The sequence below is a fragment of the Pelophylax lessonae genome (genome assembly GCF_965119305.1).
Source record: "Pelophylax lessonae genome assembly, chromosome: 1".
NCBI classification, from domain to species: domain Eukaryota; kingdom Metazoa; phylum Chordata; class Amphibia; order Anura; family Ranidae; genus Pelophylax; species Pelophylax lessonae.
The window spans coordinates 850467577-850493142 of record NC_138768.1 but is presented as its reverse complement, the minus strand read 5'-3'; the positions used below and the strand labels follow the sequence as shown (position 1 = coordinate 850493142).

General features: G+C 42.8%; 1 protein-coding gene across 1 annotated transcript in view; it reads left to right on the top strand.

Annotated features, from left to right (window-relative positions):
- LOC309564146 (shootin-1-like) overlaps positions 1–25566 on the top strand; it is a 130008-nt gene that overhangs the window by 6319 nt on the left and 98123 nt on the right. Inside the window, exons 2-3 of the mRNA XM_082268775.1 lie at positions 20544–20590; positions 24450–24498. Coding sequence (XP_082124901.1) covers positions 20544–20590; positions 24450–24498 — 96 coding nt within the window. The remainder of the gene's footprint in view (positions 1–20543; positions 20591–24449; positions 24499–25566) is intronic.

Below are 25566 nucleotides of genomic sequence, written 5' to 3'. Positions count from 1 at the left end.
CCTCACATAATACCACAGTGCCCAGGGCACCCGCCCCCTCGTGCCCACCTCTTGTCCCGGCCCTGGTGGGTGGTCACAAAGTTGTGTCTGATTGGTGTAAGTTCAAAATGGTATTTTATTTGTGATCTCCAAGGAAGGAAGAGGAGAAAGAAATGAATAACTTCACTTTAATAGAAAGTTACGTATCACCTTGGGATCATCCTTTAATTTCCTTACTATTAAAACATATCTTCTATAATGATTGGATCAGAGATGGCAGCACCACTCCACATTTATAGATCCAGAATTGTATTGTTTTTGATGATCACCAAAGAAAAACAAACATATTTTATGGGTTGTTAAAGTTCCCATTCTTGGGAGCTTTGCACATATAAATGAACAAAGATATAAACAATGTTTTATCTAAAACAACATTATAAAAACTATTCACTGATAATAAAGTACTCTGAGTATTTATCATAATAAAACACTAAGATAAAAACAATAAAGGGAAGGAAGGGAAAACAAACAGATAACTCTGAGTTTATAAAAAGTTACAACCTTGGGATCTTCCTTTCATGTCCGACTCCTTACCACTAAAACATAATGTATAATTATAGGGAGATAGAAGCATTACTCTATGGGGAATATTTACTTAATCTGGTGCAGCTGTGCATGGTAGCCAATCAGCTTCCAAGTTCAGCTTGTTCAATTTAAGTGATATTAAAAGCAGATGTTTTTTTTTTTTTTTCCAAACATGTTATACTTAACAGGGGCACCCAAGCAGGCTCGCCCCTGAGCCACCGCTCTGTGTGTCCTGCCCCGTCTCTCTCTTCATTGGCTCACTGGCTGTGAGTGACAGCAGTGAGGGCCAATGGCACCTCTGCTCTCGCAGCCAATGAGGAGAGAGAGTTCCAGGAGTTGCTCATCACTGGATCAAGATGGGGCTCAGTTAAGTATTGGAAGGGGGTGCACATTGCTGGATCGAGATGGGGCTCAGGTAAGTATTGGAGGGGGGTGCACATCACTGGATCGAGATGGGGCTCAGGTAAGTATTGGAGGGGGGTGCACATCACTGGATCGAGATGGGGCTCAGTTAAATATTGGAGGGGGGGTGCACATTGCTGGATCCTGATGGGGCTCAGGTAAGTATTGGAAGAGGGTGCACATCACTGGATTGAGATGGGGCTCAGGTAAGTATTGGAGGGGGGGTGAACATGTCTGGATTAATATGGGGCTCAGGTAAGTAATGGAGGGGGGATGCACATGTCTGGATCGAGATGGGGCTCAGGTAAGTATTGGAGGGGGGGGGGTGCACATTGCTGGATAGAGATGGGGCTCAGGTAAGTATGGGGGGGGGTGCACATCGCTGGATAGAGATGGGGCTCAGGTAAGTATTGGAGGGGGGTGCACATTGCTGGATCGAGAAGGGGCTCAGGTAAGTATTGGAGGGGGGGTGTCCATTGCTGGATTGCGATGGGGCTCAGGTAAGTATTGTAGGGGGGGGTGCACATTGCTGGATCTAGATGGGGCTTAGGTAAGTAATGGAGGGGGGGGGGGTGCACATGTCTGGATCGAGATGGGGCTCAGGTAAGTATGGGGGGGGTGAAAATTACTGGATCAAGATGGGACTCAGCTAAGTATAGGGGCGGGGGGGGGGGGCTGCTGCACAGAGAAGGTTTTTTACCTTCATGCATGGAATGCATGAAGTAAAAAATCTTGAGCCCTTAGAACCACTTTAGGCTTTGAAAACAAAACCTGGAAGCTTATTTGTTTCTCTGCAGAGCTGCATCAAGTTTTGCACTCCCCAGTTTAGGGGCCGGTTCACATTATAGAAGCGCAGTCCGGGTGCATTTCTGCACGTTTTTTGATTTTTTTTTTTTTTTTTTGCGTTTTTGATGTGTTTTCCCACAAAATATGTAGCCGGTTCTACTTTTTATTTCTGCACTGGAACGCTCTGGATCTGATGGCACTGGTGGGAACTAAGCCATTGGAATCCATATAACTTACTGTCCATGCGTTTTTGATGCAGAAAAAAAAAACGCACTAGAGTGCATCTGGTGTGAACCTGCCCAAAGTAAATCAACCCTTATGTATAAAAGTCCGGAATGGTATTTTATTTATGATTGCCCAGGAAAATTCATTCCATTTCAGGGCTTGTAGAAGTCTCCCTGTTTCCCAGCATTTCAAGTGTTGCTAAACCCCCAACAGTACAATCAGTCTGTATATACAGTAAAGCATGCTTGTTATACTCACTGTGAAACCGAAGGGGTTAGTCCTCCGCACTGTGTAAAAAGGCTGTGTGATCCTGTCTCCCCTGATCCTCCCTTTCTACCAGTGTCCCCAATATACAGTACTGTATTTCCTGATAACACAGAGCCAGGCGACAGGCTGCACATGCTTAGTTTGGTGTGTATTGCTAGGGAGTTTTTTTTATTTTTTCTTGTGATCGGCACAGGGCCAATCAGCACTGTCCAGATAGAGGGTCAGGGGTCCTGCATCCTGATAGGACAGTCAGTGCAGAATGAAAACTCCTCCCACAAGCTTTAACCAGGCACTGATAGAAGTCACAAGACTGCTATATACTGCTGATGAGATGAGAAAAGGTGTTTAGCAGTTTATATTTTCTAAAATAATGAAATTTCCATGTTCTTTGTACTGTGGGAGACCAGATATAGTGAATGCAGAGTCCTGGGGAGTCCAGATATAGTGAATGCAGGGTCCTGGGGAGAGCAGATATGGTGAATGCAGGGTCCTGAGGAGACCAGATATAGTGAATGCAGGCTGCTGGGGAGAGCAGATATAGTGAATGCAGGGTCCTGGGGAGAGCAGATATAGTGAATGCAGAGTCCTGGGGACCAGATATAGTGAATGCAGGGTCCTGGGGAGAGCAGATATAGTGAATGCAGGCTCCTGGGGAGTCCAGATATAGTGAATGCAGGCTCCTGGGGAGAGCAGATATGGTGAATGCAGGGTCCTGAGGAGACCAGATATAGTGAATGCAGGCTGCTGGGGAGAGCAGATATAGTGAATGCAGGGTCCTGGGGAGACCAGATATAGTGAATGCAGAGTCCTGGGGACCAGATATAGTGAATGCAGGGTCCTGGGGAGAGCAGATATAGTGAATGCAGGCTCCTGGGGAGTCCAGATATAGTGAATGCAGGCTCCTGGGGAGACCAGATATGGTGAATGCAGGGTCCTGAGGAGACCAGATATAGTGAATGCAGGGTCCTGGGGAGACCAGATATAGTGAATGCAGGGTCCTGGGGAGTCCAGATATAGTGAATGCAGGGTCCTGGGGAGTCCAGATATAGTGAATGCAGGGTCCTGGGGAGTCCAGATATAGTGAATGCAGGGTCCTGGGGAGACCAGATATAGTGAATGCAGGCTGCTGGGGAGAGCAGATATAGTGACTGCAGGGTCCTGGGGAGACCAGATATAGTGAATGCAGGGTCCTGAGGAGACCAGATATAGTGAATGCAGGGTCCTGGGGAGTCCAGATATAGTGAATGCAGGGTCCTGGGGAGACCAGATATAGTGAATGCAGGGTCCTGGGGAGTCCAGATATAGTGAATGCAGTGTCCTGGGGAGACCAGATATAGTGAATGCAGGCTGCTGGGGAGAGCAGATATAGTGACTGCAGGGTCCTGGATTTAGTAACACTTTAAACATATAAAACCATGCAATACCTTATTAAAAAACTATTCATAGACGAGGGTAATTATTTTTGTATAAATCATTATAAAATACTCAGAATACTCAAAAACATGAAAATGAAGGGAGGGAGGAAAAAAAAAAAAAAAAAGAGTAACGATATGTTAAAAAAGGGTTACAAAAGTAACTTAATCTAATAAATGCTCAAAAAATCAATTTGGTCTTTTCAATAAACATTGTTTCTAATTTAACCGCTTGCCGACTGCCGCAAGTAAATTTACTGCGGCGGTCAGCCCCTCACAGGCAAAGTGACGTTAATTAACGTCACTTGCCTGGGAGGGTCTGGGGAGCGAGCGCGCGCCGCCGGAGGCGCGCTCCCGCGCGGTCACGGACCCCCCCGCACGTGTGACCGGCGGACCCGATGTCCGCCGGTCACTCAGCGATCGTCGGGGGAGAGGGAGAAAGTCAGACGGCTAGTGTAAACAAGCTGCCTGCCATTCTCCTCGGTGTAAATACACTGATCACACGGTTCTACTATGTAGAACCGTTGATCAGTGTCCTTACACCTCAAGTCACAGCCAATCACAGTAATAACACGCCCCTAGGGACACACACAGCCCCTCCCTCTCAAATAAAGTTAACCCCTTCACTACCTGTGTATTTTTACAGTAACAGTGCATATGTATAGCATTGATTACTGTAGAAATGTCACTGGTAACCCCAAAAGTGTCAAAAATGTCAGTCAAGGGTCCGATCTGTCCGCCCCAATGTCGCAGTACCGCAAAAAAAATCTCAGCTCGCCGCCATTACGCGTTAAAAAAAAAACAACAAAAATTACAAAAATCTTTCCCTTTGTTAGTAAACGCGATAACTTTTGCGCAAACCAATAAAAATACGCTTTTTGCGATTTTTTTTACCAAACATATGTAGCATAAAACAAATTGGCCGAAAATGTTAAAAAATTTTGATTTTTACATTTTTTTTTGGGGAATTTCATATAAAAAAATGTGAAAAATATTGTTATTTTTGCAAAATTTACGCTCTTTTTTTGTTTATAGCGCAAAAAGTAAAAAGCGCACAGGTGATCAAATACCACCAAAAGAAAGCTCTGTTTGTGGGGAAAAAAAGGACGTCAAATTTGTTTAGGTACAGCGTCGCACGACCGCGCAATTGTCCGTTAAAGTCACGCAGTGCCGAATCGCAAAATACCCCCTGGTCGTTTATTAGCCAAATCCTCCGGGGCTTAAGTGGATAACTTATGCACGTCATTTTAAGAATTGCGCAAATTATTAATACCTGTGGTCTAGAGCTCCACGATTCTGGATAAAGTGAGAATCACGATTTTTTTGTTTAGAATAAAGATCTGGATTGTCAGAGTAGCGTAACATCATCTTTTACATTATATTAAAAAATTGGGCTGACTTTACTGTTTCGTTTTTTTTTTTTAATTAATAAAGTGTATTTTTCCCCAAAAAACTGCGTTTGAAAGACTTCAGCGTTAATACAGTGTGACGTAAACTATTGCAACGATCGCCATTTTATTCTCTAGGGTCTCTGCTAATGAATATATATAATGTGTGGGGGTTCTAAGTAATTTTTTAGCAAAAAAAACTTTAATTTGTAAACAAGTGTCAGAAAAAGGCTTAGGCCTCTTTCACACGGAGCAGACCGTATTGCGATCCGCTCCGGCACTTTTTTTTTTTCACGGACACGGATGACATTTGTGTCATCCGCTCCGTATGTCCGCATATCATCCTATCCGTTTGCGGATGATATGCGGACATAATGTTAGTCTATGGGATTGCGGGTGTTAGCGGATGACACCGCTGACATCCGATTTTGCATCCGTTCCGTTTTTTAAACAGAAGAAAAATAGGGTTCTGTTCCGTTCCAAAAAACGGAACAGAACTGAAAGTACGAAAATCGGATGTCAGCGGTGTCATCCGCTGACATCTGCAATCCCATAGACTTACATTATGTCCGTATATCACCCGCAAATGGATGGGGTTATATAAGGACATATGGAACGCCCGTGTGAAAGAGCCCTTAGTCTTTAAAGAGGAAGTAAACTCTTCTGTATTTTTTCAGTTTTTTTCTTCCCTGCAAAGTAAATGCATAATGTGGTAGCATGCATCGCATACTAGCACCTTATGTGACACTTACCTGCATACGAAGACCGCGTTGTCCCCGCTGGCCGCTACATCCATCTTTACCCACCTTCCTTTTTAAGTTCTGTGGACTCCGGCTGTATTACTAACCGAAGTTGCGCGTGGGAGTCGCCAGTCACAGCACAGCGCTCTGAAGGAACGGCACAGGCGGCCGTTTCTTCAGAGCGCATGCGCCAATGACGTCATCGGCTGCATGCAATATAAATATCTCCTACACGGTGCAAGTTTAGGAGATATTTACAGTATCTATAGGTAAGACTTTTTAAAGGCTTACCTATAGGTAAAAGTTATTAAGGTGGGTTTACAACCACTTTAACCCCCTTAGCGGTATCCCCGAGCATGACTTGGGGTGGATATATATATATATATATATATATATATATATATATATATATACACACATATATATAATATATAACCAGTGCTGTATCTTGGCCTATGCCAACAAGGCCCAGGCCTAGGGCGGCACTTTGCAGGGGGGCAGCAAAAAAGCTGCCCCCTGCATGAATAAAAAACAGCCTCCTCCCGGGTCCCACACGAAAAGGGTCTTCGTCGGCTTGCGCTACACTTTTAATATAGTGCCAGTCTTATGGGGTGAATTGGGCCAGAGGGCAGAGTCCAGGAGGCAAATCAGTCTGGCAACCCCATAAAGCGAAAAAAATGAACAACAGTTCAGAAGGTGGGACTTTAAATGAGGCTCTGCCCAATGGGGCTAGGCACCTCCATCCCTATTCATAAGAATATGGGGGGATATGGTAAAAAAAGATAATGAAAACGGGGTATGTAAGGTGATGATCACTTTATACCGTCCCCTATGACTTATCCTGGCTTTATTTCTCTGCCTTCTGGGATGTTCAATTTGATGTGCCCTATGTTGGATACTGGGGGGGCTCCCTCAGCTCCGGCGGGATGTTCTAGCCCTCTAGACCTCTACTTCAGGATGTTTTAAATTTTACCATCTGTATTGATTTACCATTATATATATCCATGATGCACTTGCTCTTGATAAAGTGGAATTGCCCACGAAACGCGTCGAGCATATTATCAATGCATCTACTATACCCTCTATATGGACTTTATAATTGCTTACATAGATTATGTTTTTATTTTTATTTTAGGTACTTTGTTTACTATCTTAATGTGCCTTTATTGTCATGTCCTGTACTGTATTATGGTTTTACGCATTATATGTACGTACCATGCAATCAATGAAATGTTATACAATTTACATGTATTATTAAACCTATATGGTTTTTTCTACCAATGATTTTACATTTTTATTACCCACCACTTGCTCACACACTTCATTTAAAGTCCCATTTTCCCCCCCTTTTTTACTGCTCCCCCTATGTATTACCCTCTTCAGGCAATGGGTTATATTCTACTAATGTACAATGATTACTGGCATATTATTATGTATCTACTATATCATGTATCTACTCTATTATCTTTATATAAGCCCACTGCCTTACATACCCCGTTTTCATTATCTTTTTTTACCATATCCCCCCATATTCTCAACCCCATAAAGCGGTCAGTGATGAGGCTGCACAGATGGGCACTGATGAGGCTGAACGTATGGGAACTGATGAGGCTACGCTGATGGGCACTGATAGACTTGTGGTCTGTGGTTCACAGATGACAGGGCGGGTTGTAAACAGCAAAGGGTGTGGCCTTTACAGGAAGGGGTGGGTCATATGTAAATTGGGGGGTGCACAAGTTTAGTCAGGCCTAGGGCAGCACAAAACCTAAATACACCACTGTATATAACGCATGAATTATAATCTAATCAATAATATCATTTTATAATATAATATATATATATATTATCCCAGATGTGATAAATTTGAAATACAAACGCATGAATTATAATCTAATCAATAATATAATTTTAAAATATTATATATATATATATATATATATATATATATATATATATATATATATATATTATATATTATATATTAAATATTATATATTATAAAATAAAATTATATTATTGATTAGATTATAATTCATGCGTTTGTATTTCAAATTTATCACATCTGGGATAATATATATATATTATATTATAAAATGATATTATTGATTAGATTATAATTCATGTGTTTGTGTTTCAAATTTATCACATCTGGAATGTCTACTAGAGTCTTGTTTTGGTCAGGTTTAAGTCAGTAATTACTAAGAATTGTAGGCCTATAATACATAACGCCAAATTTCCATGCAAAAAATTGTACCGCTTTTGGTACAGAATTCCTGACATCATACCGCCAGGGAGGTTAAAGAGGTTGTAAACCCTCTCTTATAACTTGTACCTTTTTTTTTTTTTTCAAATATTACTTTATTGAATTTTTCCTTTTTTTCCCCAAAAAACAAATATATACAGCATAAACAGTACATCAAGGGTACATGATTCATATAGAATATAGGATCTTTTTTTTTTTTTTTTTTTTTTTTAAGATGTCTATATCTTACAATATCCTCTCTCACAATCTATCAAGTATACTCTATATTCGCATTGTTTATACAATTTTTCATATTTATATCCTAAGACATCTCCTTTCCTTTTATCTTCCTATAGTACTGTACCCCTCATCATTTTCAATTTAGCATCTCCTTCTATTCCCAAAAAAATCAAACAACACAACCCAAAAAAAAAAGAAAAAAAAAAAAAAAAGAAGAAAACCCCCCTCTCCCCAGAGATGGAGGGCACAATCCCCCCCCCTCCCCCTCTCTTCCTCCATTCATCCAGTCTCATTTGTCAAGAGTTGTTTAACTTCTTCCGAAGCAATAAACAGATTCCAAATACCCCGTATACTTCTATATTTTTCCTGTTTGTGATGTGAGGTCCAAATGAAGTCCTCCATTTTATTAATATTTTCCACCTTCCGAACCCAATCTGACACTGACGGGGCTAGTGTTTTTTTTCCAATATAGTGGAATACAGGCTTTGGCAGCGTCTACCAAATGGGGAATAATAAATCTCTCATAGTCCCTAATCGGAATCTCGGAAACGTGGAGGAGGAGAAGGGCCGGATCCTCCTCAATCTCATTGTTTGTAAAAGTCTGGATTATGGAGTTTACTCCTCACCAAAAAAGCCTTATATCTGGGCAAGTCCAAAAGATATGGAATAGTGTGCCCTTCTCCTTCCCACATCTCCAGCATCTATCTGTCTCTTGTGGATACCATTTATGTAGTTTGTCCGGTGTATTGTACAACCTTGTGGCAGTGGTGGGATTCAAAAATTTTAGTAACCAGTTCCGACTTTCCCAGCAGAATGACCAGCGTGCCCCCTTTTAATGCACAGTGACCAGCGTGCCCCCTTTCAATGCACAGTGACCAGCGTGCCCCCTTTCAATGCAGAGAGACCAGCGTGCCCCCCTTTCAATGCACAGTGACCAGCGTGCCCCCCTTTCAATGCAGAGAGACCAGCGTGCCCCCCTTTCAATGCACAGTGACCAGCGTGCCCCCCTTTCAATGCACAGTGACCAGCGTGCCCCCCTTTCAATGCACAGTGACCAGCGTGCCCCCCTTTCAATGCAGTGACCAGTGTACATGCCCCCTTCAATGCACAGTGACCAGCATGCCCCCCTTTCAATGCAGAGAGACCAGCGTGCCCCCTTTCAATGCACAGTGACCACAGCATTGCCCCCAATGATTGCAGAGTGCCAGCCACAGCATTGCCCCCAATGATTGCAGAGTGCCAGCCACAGCATTGCCCCTAATGATTGCAGAGTACCAGCCACAGGATTGCCCCTAATGATTGCAGCGTGCCAGCCACAGCATTGCCCTAATGATTGCAGTGTGCCAGCCACAGCATTGCCCCCAATGATTGCAGAGTGCCAGCCACAGCATTGCCCCCAATGATTGCAGAGTGCCAGCCACAGCATTGCCCCCAATGATTGCAGAGTGCCAGCCACAGCATTGCCCCCAATGATTGCAGAGTGCCAGCCACAGCATTGCCCCCAATGATTGCAGAGTGCCAGCCACAGCATTGCCCCCAATTGCAGAGTGCCAGCCAAAGCATTGCCCCAAATTGCAGAGTGCCAGCCACAGCATTGCCCCCAATTGCAGAGCGCCAGCCACAGCATTGCCCAATGATTGCAGAGTGCCAGCCACAGCATTGCCCCCAATGATTGCAGAGTGCCAGCCACAGCATTGCCCCAAATTGCAGAGCGCCAGCCACAACATTGCCCCCAATTGCAGAGCGCCAGCCACAGCACTGCCCCCAATTGCAGAGTGCCAGCCACAGCATTGCCCCCAATTGCAGAGTGCCAGCCAAAGCATTGCCCCAAATTGCAGAGTGCCAGCCACAGCATTGCCCCCAATTGCAGAGTGCCAGCCACAGCATTGCCCAATGATTGCAGAGTGCCAGCCACAACATTGCCCCCTATTGCAGAGTGCCAGCCACAGCATTGCCCCCAATTGCAGAGCGCAAGCCACAATATTGCCCCCAATTGCAGAGCGCCAGCCACAGCATTGCCCCCTATTGCAGAGTGCCAGCCACAGCATTGCCCCCAATTGCAGAGTGCCAGCCACAACATTGCCCCCAATTGCAGAGTGCCAGCCACAACATTGCCCCCTATTGCAGAGCGCCAGCCACAACATTGCCCCCAATTGTAGAGCGCCAGCCACAATATTGCCCCCAATTGCAGAGTGCCAGCCACAACATTGCCCCCAATTGCAGAGCGCCAGCCACAACATTGCCCCCAATTGCAGAGCGCCAGCCACAACATTGCCCCCAATTGCAGAGTGCCAGCCACAACATTGCCCCCAATTGCAGAGTGCCAGCCACAACATTGCCCCCTATTGCAGAGCGCCAGCCACAGCATTGCCCCCAATTGCAGAGCGCCAGCGATCCCCCCCCCCCCCCCCGGGAGACCCATGCACTTACCTCACGGACGGTCTCGCAGTCGGCTCCCCGCGTCTCCAAGTCCTCCCGCGGCGCCTCCTCCTCGTCCAATGGCACGGTGTTTGCCTTTCGGCCAATCAGGAAGCGGGAGGACCCGCTCCCTGATTGGCCAGGAGGAGGATCATGTGACAATAGCGAATTCTCATTCGCTATTGGCACAGAATGGGCGGGTCTGGCCGCACTGCTCCGCCCCCCGGCTGCCACATCTGCCCGAGCATTCAATTGTCCTGCGTAGACGCGCAGAGGGATTCAGCCGGTTCTGCGAACTTGCAGAAAGTTAGCAACCGGTTCTATGGAACCGGTGCGAACCGGCTGAATCCCACCACTGCCTTGTGGGTATCTTAAAGTTTGTTTCATGAGTTTTCGTACATCTTGCTGGTTTAAAAACAAACTCAAAGATCCTTTGTTTCTGTTATAACTTGTACCTTTAATAAGGCTTACCTATATGTACTGTAAATATCTCCTAAACTTGCACCGTGTAGGAGATATTTACTTCTAATGCAGCCAATGACGTCATCGGCACATGCGATCTGAAGGAATGGCCACCCGTGCATGTGAACGGCGGCTCCCGCGCTCAGGCATGGGAGTGATGTCATCGCGCCTCTAGCCAATCAGATGGCCGGAGGAAGCGAACTAGGAAGCAGGGCGGCCGAACATGTTGGCCGTGTCACCACTGAGCGGGCGGCACTGTGGGGGCTTTGTTCTAAGGTAAGTATTCCATAATGAGCTAGTATGCCATGCATATATTTAGGCCAAAATGTATTTAGCTACATGTCTTTGACAAAAAAATCCTAAATGAGCGTATTTTTAATCACTTTAAGACCGGAAGATTTTTCCCCATTCCTGACCAGGCCATATTTTGCGATTCGGCACTGCGTTACTTTAACCACTTGCCGTCTGCTCACTCGAGCACTACTGCGGCAAAGTGGTTCGTTATCGTCTGGCGACGTAGACCTACGTCGCCAGACATTCCCCTTTCTCGGGGGCGCTCGCGCGCCGCCGGAGGCTCGCACCCGCTGTATTCGGTCACAGCGGGAGTCGGGCCAGGGGAGGAGCAGCGGTGATCACAGCCGCTGCTCTTCCCCGATCGTCGGGGAATCGAGTCTGGAGATCCGCCTGCTTGTGTAAACACAAGTGGGCGGATCTCCTAAATGACAGGCAGGGTCAGATTGCAGGGTTCAGCGTAGCTGAACCCTCAATCTGTTCTTGTGTCACACAGTCCCCTCCCCCCACACACGTTAGTAAGCACCAGGCATACATTAACCCCTCCCTCTCCAATGAAATTAACCCCTTCCCTGCCAGTGTCATTTTTACAGTAACAGTGCATATGTATAGCACTGATTACTGTAGTAATGTCACTGGTACCCCCAAAAGTGTCAAAAATGTCAGTCAAGGGTCCGATCTGTCCGCCGCAATGTCACAGTCCCGCAAAAAAAATCGCAGATCGCCGCCATTATTTGTTAAAAAAAAAAAAAAACACCAAAAATGACAGAAATCTTTCCCTTAGTTAGTAAACGCAATAACTTTTGCGCCAACCAATCAAAATATGCTTATTGTGATTTTTTTTTACCAAACATAGGTAGCAGAAAACAAATTGGCCAAAAATTTTAAAAAAATTTGATTTTTACATTTTTTTTGGGGGGAATTTCATATAAAAAAAATGTGAAAAATATTGTTATTTTTTCAAACTTTACGTTCTTTATTTGTTTATAGCGCAAAAAGTAAAAATCGCACAGGTGATCAAATACCACCAAAAGAAAGCTCTGTTTGTGGGGAAAAAGAGGACGTAAATTTTCTTTGGGTATGGCATCGCACGACCGCGCAATTGTCAGTTAAATTCGCACAGCGCTGAATCGCAAAAAGTGGCCTGGACGTAAGACAGCAAAATCCTCTAGTGGTAAAGTGGTTAACAGACAATTGCGCAGTCGTGCGACGTTGTACCCAAATAAAATTGATGTCCTTTTTTCCCCCACAAATAGAGCTTTCTTTTGGTGGTATTTGATCACCTGTGCGATTTTTTAATTTTGAAAAAAAAACAATATTTTTTACATTCTGATATATAACATTCCCCCAAAAATTTTTAAAAATCAAAATTTTTTAACATTTCAGGCATTTTGGGGATTTGTTTTCTGCTAGATATTTTTGGTAAAAAAAAATCCCAATAAGCGTATTTTGATTGGTTTGCGCAAAAGTTATCGCGTCTACTAACTACGGGAAAGATTTATGTGATTTTTATTGTTTATTTTTTTTTACTAGTAATGGCAGCGATCTGCGTTTTTTTTTTTTTTTTTGCAGGACTGCGACATTGCAGCGGACAGATCGGACCCCTAACTGACATTTTTGACACTTTTGGGGGGTACCAGTGACATTACTACAGTAATCAGTGCTATAAATATGCTCTGTTACTGTAATAATGACACTGGCAGGGAAGGGGTTAACACTGTTGGTGATCAACGGGTTAAATGCTGTGATGAAGTGCTGAGGTTTTAAGGAAGTGGTGCGGGATTTGCCTGGCTGAGAGGTCTACCCTAATACTTATACGCTGGTTACCCCTGTGGGGGTGCCTTTCTCTGGTGAGTGCGGGAATTATCGAGAGGGGAGCACTGGTTTCCTCACCCGGCACCCACGTCCTGGACCACCTCGGGATTCACATTTTTAATTTCCCTTGAAGCCTCATCCACTTGCATACCACTTTCACCTTAATTTTTTTAGGATCCGTTTCTATATATACCATTTGGTTATGGACCGCCTTATTGGATTTCTTATATCCAATTTATACATATAATTATATGTGTATATATTATATTTCTTTTTTTTTGCTTTTTCACTTTTTTCCACTAATTCACTTGTTACATTAGCACATCTGAGATTTTTCTTTCTCCGGTCACTTTATACTATTTATTCAGTATTTTTTCTGCCAATTGATCAATTGGCTTCACCTAGCAACCAGCTAGTTCGCTCACGCTGTTCTTGATTACTTTATTTATCTATTAATGTTTTTTCACTACGCTTTATCACTTGGAACCCACTTAGTTTCCTATTTACTGTATTTATTCATATATATAAATGTTTTATATACATTTATATATATATCTATTTATTTAAATTTTATATCAATTTAACACGGTCTCTGTCACTTTTACTGCACCTACTCACTATTTGTTATTGTGCATATATTTACTGTTTTAGCCATTGGTTTACTGTATTTATTTATATTCAAATTGATTTTTTCAATGATATACCGTATCTGATTCACCATCATTACTGATTGAGACACTATATCTGGCAGCGCCACCCACCTCACCACACATTAACTATTACACAAGCGTGTCACTTTTTAGTCACCTTTTTGATTTTGGAATTGGCACATGTGGCAATGTGCGACCTAATCACTGGGGCTTCCCCCAACGGCTTGTAGATACCCGACTTAGACGGGGGGAGAGAGCCTGCTTGAAGTGTAATAAATGGCTTGCAGTAAAGTGGAGGGACACGCGGAATGTTTTTGGTCTGTCCTGCATACAACCTTAACATTGGAGGGGTGGACTTCAATGACCAGATGATGGCGCCGTACTGAATTGCCCATAAGACCAGACATTGGTAGAAGAAAGTGTCTGTGTATTTATTCCAATTGGCTCTGCTGAACGCTTACTGTATGTGCTATACAAAGCTTCAGGAAGAAGTGGATCCTTCCTAAAATTCCAGGAAGAGATCATCACAGCCCTACTGTATCCAGAAGGTGCTACGGCCCACATTCACAGTCCAGATGTAGTGAGCCAGGTTCATGAGAGGCATTTCCTGGATGTCCTCCATGGTACCCCTACCCAAAGAGCACCCCAAAGAAGATGTCGTGTCTGTATAAAATGCAGATATAGGCATAACTCCTGCTATTTTTGTCCCTCCTGTCCTGGTCAACCTGGTCTCTGCATCGGGGATTGTTTCCATCACTACCACACACTAATAGAGTATTAGTATAGGGTACAGCATGGCACAGTCTAGGGCACACTTTCACACAGGGTCTCGAAAGATGTTAGATTGCGATCGCATATTGAGAGACCCTAGCCTGGGACACTTATAGCTTTTTTTATAGTTACAAAAAAAAGTGTAAAAAAAAAAGTTTAACATTTTTTTTTTTTTATTATTAAAAAAGCCAAAAATAGTTGTCGTTTTATTGAGTTAATTTTCTGTTCTTGCTGTTTTTTTCTGTTCTTGCTGTTTTACTGTACTTTATAATATACTGCTATACTGTAATGTTTTATTGTTACTGATTTCCATTGTTAACCATACTTTGCGGATACTGCCATTCTACTGTTTTATTCCACTGTATACTATTATATTGTAATGTTTTATTATTACTGTGTTTTATTGTTAACCATTGTTTGCTTTGCAGGTACGCCCATCAGCTGCAGCACTGATTTGTTTATTCTGACAGCAACAGCGTTTGTTCTCAGCATATACATAAATCAATGATTGCAGTGCTGTAGGAGGTGATTTTACCACCACAGTTAAAAAAAAAGAGCATATATGGCGAAGCATAGGGGATGGGGTGGACACAGAGGGCGGATCTCACCTATACTTCGTCACATATTTTTTTACACTTTTCTTGGCAGAGGTTTCTTCATCCACATCAATTGATGTGAATGGAGGAATCTGTTAGGTGCTCTTTTTTTGTTCAACCCACAGGCTGCATGTAAAAAAAAGAACCTTACAATATATGCCCAACGAGGACCAGCAATGTACTGGTTAGGGATGCACCGAAATGAAATTCTTGGCCGAAGCCGAATAATAATTAAATGCTTGGCCGAAGGCCGAATACCGAACGCGGTGTTTCGCATTTTTTCCATTTATTTTGCCAATTTTTTGTCCTCTCTCTTGTCCTCTCGTGTCTCTCTCTCTTGTCCTCGTGTCTCTCTCTCTTGTCCTCTCGTGTCTCTTGTCCTCTCACTCTTGTCCTCTCGTGTCTCTTGTCCTCTCACTCTCTCTCTTGTCCTCTCACTCTCTCTTGTCCTCTCATGTCTCTCTCTCTCTTGTCCTCTCACTCTCTCTCTCTTGTCCTCTCATGTCTCTCTCTCTCTCTTGTCCTCTCATGTCTCTCTCTCTCTCTCTCTCTCTCTTGTCCTCGCACTCTCTCTCTCTTGTCCTCTCATGTCTCTCACTCTCTCTCTCTTGTCCTCTCATGTATCTCTCTCTCTCTTGTCCTCTCTCTCTCTTTCTTGTCCTCTCATGTCTCTCTCTCTCTCTCTCTTGTCCTCTCATGTCTCTCTCTCTCTCTTGCCCTCTCTCTCTCTCTCTTGTCCTCTCACTCTCTCTCTTGTCCTCTCACTCTCTCTCTTGTCCTCTCGTGTCTCTCTCTCTTGTCCTCACGTGTCTCTGTCCTCTCATGTCTCTCCTTACCTCCCTCCCAACATTTGGTTGATGTTTGCTGTATGGCTCCTGTGCCCTGTCACAGGCGGAGGCGGAGTACATTTGGTATCACTCCGCCTGTGACAGACCCCGGCGCTAAGCGGCTATACAGGAAGCATCCGCTCTGCTTCCTGTAGTGCCTCCGGCTATGTTTACAGTGATGCTCGGGGATGGCGGGTCGCCGGTCGGGGCATTGTTCGGCACAAATTTATTCGGCCTTTTTACTTATTCGGCCGAACACCAAAAGTGCTTTTTTTGCTATTTTCGGCCGAATAATGTTCGGTTGCCGAACATTCGGTGCATCCCTAGTACTGGTACGTAGCTGGACTTTGAGTGGTCATACCGGGTTGATGCCTGTAGATTTAGGCATCATCTAGATATTGTTTTTTACAGCCAGCGGTTGGCTTTCATGTCAAAGGAATCCTAGTGGATAATTAGCCGCTAGACTGCTTTTACAAGCAGTAGGAGGGGACACCCCTCCTTCCGCCGCCTTACACGGTTTTCTTGGGCTCTCCTGTTCCACCGGGTAACCCAAGACTGCAGCCGGTGGTTCCATCAGTTGATCATAGAGCTGATTGGAGACCAGAATGGCTCAAATTATCTCTATGACCTAAGATACCGGAAGCCACGAGCATTTCATGACTTTGGGAAATTGAGAAAGCATTTTATCACACCAATCTTGGTGTGGTCAGATGCTTTAAAGGCAGAGGAGAGATCTAGAGTCTAATAAACCCCATTTTTTTTTTTAAAAAAGAGTACCTGTCACAAATTATTGCTATCATAGGGGATATGTGAATTCCCTGTCATAACAATAAAAATTATTAAAAAAAAAAAAAAAAATGAAAGGGAAGGGAAGGTGTCAATATAAAATAAAAAAGCAAAATAAATATTAATAAAAAATAAATAAATAAAAAAATTCAAGCACCCCTGTCCCCCCATGTTTGCCAAAAGACGAACACAAGCATCAGTCTGGTGTCATGTGTAAACAGCAATTGCAGCATGCATGTGAGGTATCGCCACAAATGTCAGATTGGGGGCAGTAATTCTTGCAATAGACCTCCTCTGTAAATTTAAAGTGGTAACCTGTAAAGGCTTTTAAAGGATTTTAAAAACTTTTAAAAAAGTACGGGCGTGCACAATTTTAAAGCGTCATGTTTGGTATCTATGTACTCGGCATAAGATCATCTTTTATACTTTACCAAACAATTGGGCAGTATATAGTGGATTTGTGCATTAAATTTAAAAAAATGTTTTTTCTCCCAAAAAATTGCATTTGGAAAATTTCTGTGCAAATACTGACAAAAAAATTGCAAAACCCACCATTTTGTTCTGTAGGGCCTTTGCTTTAAAAAAATATATATATAATGTTTGGGGGTTCAAAGTGATTTTCTAGTAAAAACAAATGACCCCTTTTTGGAAAGTAGACACCCCAAGTGATTTTCTGAGAGGTATGTTGAGCCCATAGAATATTTTATATTTTGCCACAAGTTTCGGGAAATTTTAAATGTTTTATTTTAATTTTTTTACACAAAGGTGTTGCTAAATGATATATTGCTCACACATGCCATGGGCATATGTGGAATGACACCCCAAAATACATTCTGCTGCTTCTCCTGAGTACAGGGATACCACATGTGTGAGACTGTTTAGAAGCCTAGCTGTCTACGGGACCCAGAAAACCAATCACCACCTTCAGGTTTTCTAAGGGCGTAAATTGCTAATTTTACTTCCTCACTACCTATCACAGTTTCGGGGGCCCTGAAATATCAAGATAGCACAAAACCCCCCAAATAACCCCATTTTGGAAAAAAGACACTCCAAGCTATCTGCTGAGAGCCATGTTAAGTTCATGGAATATTTTATATTTTGCCACAAGTTTCGAGAATATTTTTTTTTTTACACATGTATTTGCTAAGAGGCATGGTGAGTATTTTGCAGCTCTCATTTGTATTGGAAAATGAAGAAAGAAAAGGAAAATGTTTTTTTTTTTTTTTCAAAACTTTGTGATAAAAAGCGAGATATGCAAAATACTCAAAATGCTGCTCAGCTTAGGGTGTCTACCTTCTGAAAAGGGGTCATTTGGGGGGATTTTGTGCTGTCTTGGCATTTGACGGCCTCTGAAACTGTGATAGGTAGTAAGGAGTGAAATCAACAATTTACGCCCTTAGAAAGCCTGAAGGCGGTGATTGGTTTTCGGGGTCCTGTACGCGGCTAGACTGCCAAAAAGTCTCACACATGTGGTATCCCTGTACTCAGGAGAAGCAGCAGAATGTATTTTGAGGTGTAATTTCACATATACCCATGGCATGTGTGAGCAATATATCATTTCAACAACATTTCTTTTTGCCATTTTTCAAACACCTGTGACAACAAAATGAAATATTCAATGGGTTCACCATGCCTCTCAGGAAATTCCTTGGGGTGTATAATTTCCAGAAAGGGGAGATTGGGGGGGGGGGGGGGGGTTGTACTGCCCTGCCATTTTAGCACTTCAAGAAATGAGATAGGCAGTCAGAAAGCAAAAACTACGAAGATTCCATTATATACACTATAGATTGCAGACGCTATAACTTTTGCCCAAACCAATAAATATACACTTGTGATTTTTTTTTATCAAAGACATGTGGCTAAATACATTTTGGCCTAAATGAATGACAAAAATTTAGTTTAACCACTTTACCACCGGAGGATTTTGCTGTCTTCCGTCCAGGCCACTTTTTGCGATTCGGCGCTGTGCGACTTCAACTGACAATTGCGCGGTCGTGCGACGCCGTACCCAAACGAAATTTACGTCCTTTTTTTCCCACAAACAGAGCTTTCTTTTGGTGGTATTTGATCACCTGTGCGATTTTTACTTTTTGCGCTATAAACAAAAAAAGAGCGTTTATTTTGAAAAAAATAACAATATTTTTAAAATTTTTTTATATGAAATTCCCCCCAAAAAAGATGTAAAAACCAATTTTTTAAAAAAATTTTGGCCAATTTGTTTTCTGCTACCTATGTTTGGTAAAAAAAATCGCAATAAGCATATTTTGATTGGTTTGCGCAAAAGTTATTGCGTTTACTAACAAAGGGAAAGATTTCTGTCATTTTTGGTGTTTTTTTTTTAACGCGTAATGGCGGCGATCTGCGTTTTTTTTTGTGGGACTGCGACATTGCGGCGGACAGATCGGACCCTTGACTGACATTTTTCGACACTTTTGGGGGTACCAGTGACATTACTGCAGTAATCAGTGCTATATATATATGCACTGTTACTGTAAAAATGACACTGGCAGGGAAGGGGTTAATTTTATTGGAGAGGGAGGGGTTAATGTATGCCTGGTGCTTACTGACGTGTAGGGGGGGAGGTGACTGAGTGAGTCATGGACAGATCGGATGTCCAGCTATGCTGAACAGTCCGATCTGTCACTCCCTGTCACTATGGAGATCCGTCCGCTTGTGTTTACACAGGCGGGCGGATCTCCACACTAGATCCCCGGCGATCGGGGCAGAGCAGCGGCGATCGCCGCTGCTCCTCCCCTGGCCCGACTCCCGCTGTGAATGAAAACAGCGGGAGCGAGCCTCCGGCGGCGCGCAAGCGCCGCCCAAAAGGGGGAGTGTCTGACGACGTTAATACTACGTCGTCAGACGATAATGAACCACTCTGCCGCAGTAGTATTACTGTGAGCAGACGTAAAGTGGTTAATGGATATTTTTTATAAGAAAAAGTAGAAAATAATTTTTTTTCTCAAAATTTTCGGTCTTTTTTCATTTATATCATAAAAAATTAAAACCGCAGAGGTGATCAAATATCACCAAAAAAAAGCTCTATTTGTGGGGAAAAAAGGACGTAAACTTTGCTTGGGTACAGCATTGCATGACTGCGCAATTGTCAGTTAAAATCATGCGGTGCCAAATTGCAAAAAGTAGCCTGGTCATTAAGGGGGTAAAAGCTTCCGGTCCAGAGTTGGTTTAAAAAAAAAGGTGATTTCTTCTTTACAAGGTTAGATAAGTTAGTGTTAGATCATGGAGATAGGTGCAGATATTTTAGTGTTAGGGTGGACTTATCCTATAAGGATGACTTGTTTATTTTGTATTACACTTTTGGGATTGCATTGTTCAGATGTGATCAATTTATTTTTTGGGTGAAAATATGATTGTTTTCCAAAGTACCTAAAACGTTGCACCTAATTTCAGCTGTCATAATCTGACATTTCTGAGCGTGCGGTTATCCCATTTATTGGCACAAAGCTTGCAGTGGTCCGTCAAAGTGAAAAAATAACTTTTAATTTAGGGAAGTTTGGAAAAAAATATATAGGTTATATTATCATTTTTATTAAAATTATTTTTTAAGTTTTTTTATAAAATTATATATATTATAATTTTTTTTAAATTATAGGTTTTTATCAAAAATAATTTATTTCATATGCTGTAATTTTTCTTACAGATCTTGAATTGTCCAGCAGTTCAGACTGCTCTGGGATACCCAGCGAGGTAAGTTATCAGCTTCACAAAGCAACAAACGTTACAGAGGGTTAAAGAATCATCATTTCGCTATAGCTGTCCGTCTCCAATTTAACAATTAAAACCTAATGTAATTTATATGAAAATATTAAACATTTTTATTAAATTTATTTGTAGGTGCAGTAAACATAAAAATTGCAGTAATATTTGTTTTATTTTTTAAAATTATTTATAATACGTGCAGTATTACAAGACTAGTACTATGCATTGTGAGAAGAAGCAGAATGCTGGGTTGAACGGAAAAAACAAACAAACTAGTAGTGTGCATTGGGCTTTTCCATTGTATGCAAGTATATAAAATGCTGTTTCAAACAATGTTATCTTCCTTTGAGTTATCTTATTAAAAACTGAAAATTCCCTTTGCCCCCATGCAATGGCAGTGAAGAGAGGAAATGTGTTTGTAGTCCAAATTTGGAAAGCAGCCTAGGGTGACACATTTCATATATATATATATAGATGAGTGAGGTAGTGGTGTCACCATAGGACAGGAATGTGTTACTGGCAGGATCACCAGGTAAAATAAAATAAAATGAATACAGTAAACTGCAGTATATAACGTTTTCTTTATGCAGCGCCCCATATAGCTAGTTTAGCTACTGTGTGTTAACCACTTAACCACTTAAGCCCCGGAAGATTTTACCCCCATTCCGACCAGGGGGTATTTTGCGATTCGGCACTGCGTGACTTTAACGGACCATTGCGCGGTCGTGCGACGCTGTACCTAAACGAATTTGACGTCCTTTTTTTCCCACAAACAGAGCTTTCTTTTGGTGGTATTTGATCACCTGTGCGATTTTTTGATCACGCGCTATAAAAAAAAAAAGAGAGTCAATTTTGCAAAAATAGCAATATTTTTCACATTTTTTTATATGAAATTCCCCCCCAAAAAAATGTAAAAATCAAAATTTTTTAAAATTTTCGGCCAATTTGTTTTATGCTACCTATGTTTGGTAAAAAAAATCGCAAAAAGCGTATTTTGATTGGTTTGTGCAAAAGTTATCGCGTTTACTAACAAAGGGAAAGATTTTTGTCATTTTTGTTGTTTTTTTTTTAACCGCGTAATGGCGGCGATCTGCGATTTTTTTTTGCGGTACTGCGACATTGCGGCGGACAGATCGGACCCTTGACTGACATTTTTGACACTTTTGGGGTTACCAGTGACATTTCTACAGTAATCAGTGCTATACATATGCACTGTTACTGTAAAAATACACTGGTAGTGAAGGGGTTAACGTTATTTGGGAGGGAGGGGCTGTGTGTGTCCCTAGGGGCGTGGTTTCTACTGTGATTGGCTGTGGCTTCAGCTGTAAGGACACTGATCAACGGATCTACATACTAGATCCGTTTGATCAGTGTCTTTACAGCGAGGAGAATGACAGGTGGCTTGTTTACACAAGCTGCCTGACATTCTCCCTCTCCCCCGCCGATCGCCGAGTGACCGGCGGACATCGGGTCCGCTGGTCACACGCGCGGGGGGGTCCGTGACCACGCGGGAGCGGGAGCGCGCCCCCGGGGGCGCGCGCTCGCTCCCTAGACCCTCACAAGCAAGCAACGTAGCCCTACGTTAGTTTGCCTGTGAGGGGCTGACCGCCGACGTAGATAGTCGTGCGGCGGTCGGCAAGTGGTTAACAAAAGTCTTTGTTTTCCCACAAATAGAGCTTTCTTTTGGTAGTATTTGATCACCTCTGCGGTTTTAATTTTTTGCGCTATAAACAAATAAAAAAAGAGCGACCATTTTGAAAAAAAACAATATTTTTACCTTTCTAATATAAAACACAGCCAATACATTTTTTTTAAAAAAAAATCTAATTTTTTAAAATCAATTTAGGCCATTATGTATTCAGCTACATATTTTTGGTAATAAAAATCCAACAAGTGTATATTGAATGGTTTGCGCAAAAGCATCTACAAACTATGGGATATTTTTATGGATATTTTATTTATGTATTTATTTTTTACTAGTAATGGTGGCGATCAGCGACTTATAGCGGGACTACTGCGACATTGCGGTGGACAAATCGGACCCCTGACTGACATTTTTTGGGGACCAGTGACACTAATATAGTGATCTGTGCTACAAAATATGCGCTGTCACTGCACTAATCACACTGGCAGGGAAGGGGTTGACATCAGGGGAGAAGGGAAATGTGTCCCTAGGGGGTGCTTCCTAACTGTGGGGGGGTCTCACTGATTGGTAAAGACAGAGATCCTGGTTAGCAGGAACACATGATCTCCAGCTTATCCTCTTGCAGAACTTGTTTATTTCTCAAAATTTTCAGCCTTTTTTTCGTTTATATAATAAAAAAAAAAAAACACATTGATGATCAAATATCACCAAAAGAAAGCTCTATCTGTGTGAAAAAATGATGCAAATTTCATTAGGGTACAGCGCTGCATGACCGTGCAATTACCAGTTAAATTAGCGCAGTGCTGAATAGCAAAAAATGGCCTGGTCATGAAGGGGGGTAAAATATTTCGGAGCTAAGGTTGTTAAATGCGTTTAACCTCTTGCCGACTGCCTAACCACGATTTACGTCGGCAGTCAGCCCCTCACAGCCCCTCACATCGCTAGCCTGTGAGGCTCTAGGGAGCGAGCGTGCGCCGCTGGAGGCACGCTCACAGACCCCCCGCGCGAGTGACCGGCGGACCCGATGTCCGCCGGTCACTCGCGATCGTCGGTTACACCGGGAGAAAGGCAGGCGGCTAATGTAAACAAAGCCGCCTGTCATTCTTCCCTGCTATGTAGGACCGTTGATCACTAGCCACATCCAATCACAGTTAGAAGCACGCCCCTAGGGACACACTTAACCCCTCCTTCTCCAATAAAGTTAACCCCTTCACTGCCAGTGTCATTTTTAAATGACACTGGCAGTGAAGCATATGATTACTGCAGTAATGTCACTGGTACCCCCAAAAGTGTCAAAAATGTCAGTCAAGGGTCCGATCTGTCCGCCGCAATGTCGCAGTCCCGCAAAGAAAAACGCAGATCGCCGCCATTACTCGTTAAAAAAAAAAAAAAACAATAAAAATGACAAAAATCTTTCCCGTAGTTAGTAAACGCAATAACTTTTGCGCAAACCAATCAAAATACGCTTTTTGCGATTTTTTTTTTTACCAAACATATGTAGCAGAAAACAAATTGGCCTAAAATGTTAAAAAATTTAGATTTTTACATTTTTTGGGGGGAGAATTTCATATAAAAAAATGTGAAAAATATTGTTATTTTTGCAAAATTGTCGCTCTTTTTTTGTTTATAGCGCATGATCAAAAAATTGCACAGGTGATCAAATACCACCAAAAGAAAGCTCTGTTTGTTGGGGAAAAAAAGGATGTCAATTTCATTTGGATACAGCGTCGCACGACTGCGCAATTGTCCGTTAAAGTCACGCAGTGCCGAATCGCAAAATAGGACCTGGTCAGGAAGGGGGTAAAATCTTCCGGGGTTTAAGTGGTTAAAAATCATCAGTTTAGAATTAACCATTTTTGGTTTGCCTCTCTTGTTACTTTTTCGCGCAGCAATAAAAACTTGTCAGAGGCGGAAACCCTTCTTTTTCTATCCAAAAGAAAAAAAAATTTATAGATGAACAAATAATTAAATGAAAAAATGTTGCCTGGTGTTAGGCTTTCAAAAAAGAATGTGTGGCTGCAGTTCCTTTTTGTTTACACCCCCCGGATCTTTGAGATATTTCACGCTAACCATAGGCTTAGTTCGCTAAACTCTAACATTGGTCATGTGGTTGTAAATAATAGCTAAGGTAAAGTACATGTGTTAGATCCCTGTGTATATTGATCTCCAAAGACCAGTTATATTTCTATTCTCCTTGCACAGGAAGAAGAATCTGGCGGTGATGACAATCAAACACAGAACTTCGCTGAAAGTAAGCATGAGCGCCTATTCACATTCAATGTCCTTATGTCCATGTTGAACTACCCTATATTGCACACCTCCTTTCATGGACAGGAGTCCACATCTACTAGGAACAGGGGTGACTAGGAAACAGGGGAGTGCAACTGGAGCCCCATGGAAGAGCATGGCTCAGGAGAGATTCTGGGAGATATCAATCCCCCTGGGGTCACCAAAAGACTCTGGAAGTTTGGGGCACGGAGTGGTAGACAACAAGCTAGAAACCCGATGTGCCATAGGGAATAGTGGAGATACAGAGGGACAGTAGGAGCTGAGGCGGCACATGGTGACATAGGATACTGGAAAGACAGGATACTCTGGGGATTTGGAAGGAACAGGACTATGTTGCCTGGATGTTTCACTGAGGTGAGAGCCCTAAGATGTGCAAAGGCCCAGAGTCTAAGGAGCCACCTGGTATGTGTTAGAGCACCTTGTGAGGGGTGTTGGGCTTTGCAGGACAGCTCCAGGGTTGCAACCCTCTGACTCACCAGAACAGGCAGGGAGCACTGGAGCGCAACAGTGAGGGGTACATAGAAACAACAGTGTAACTGAGTGTAGAAATTACCTGGGAGCACTGGGATACTGGGATCACTGGAACACAGGAGTGAGAGTCTCTGGGAGCACTGGGATACTGGGATCACAGGAATACAGAGACAAGAGTCTCTGAAACAAGGGTGGACTTGGCCAGGGGGAAATTGACCCCCAAGTTGCTCTGATGCCCCATTAAAAAGTTGCATCGCTTCTGCAGCAAACATGTCTAAAGGCTTTCTGTTGAAAAGGAGTAAAAAGTCCCCACTGATGTGTTACTGAGTGTGGGATGAGGATGAGGATAGAGAGCAGGCCGCACCCCTTGGCATGCATGGTGTATGCCATGTCTGAGCAGAGCAAAGCATGCCTCTGTTTTTCCTGCAAACTAAGCATGCCAGCTTGGGACTACTGTTTACTCCATGTGAGCATTCCTGAGTTCTAGTACTTCCAGAGCAGGGGCAGACTGGCAAATTTTGGCCCAACCCGAGGCCCATGGTGCAGTGACTTGGTCCCC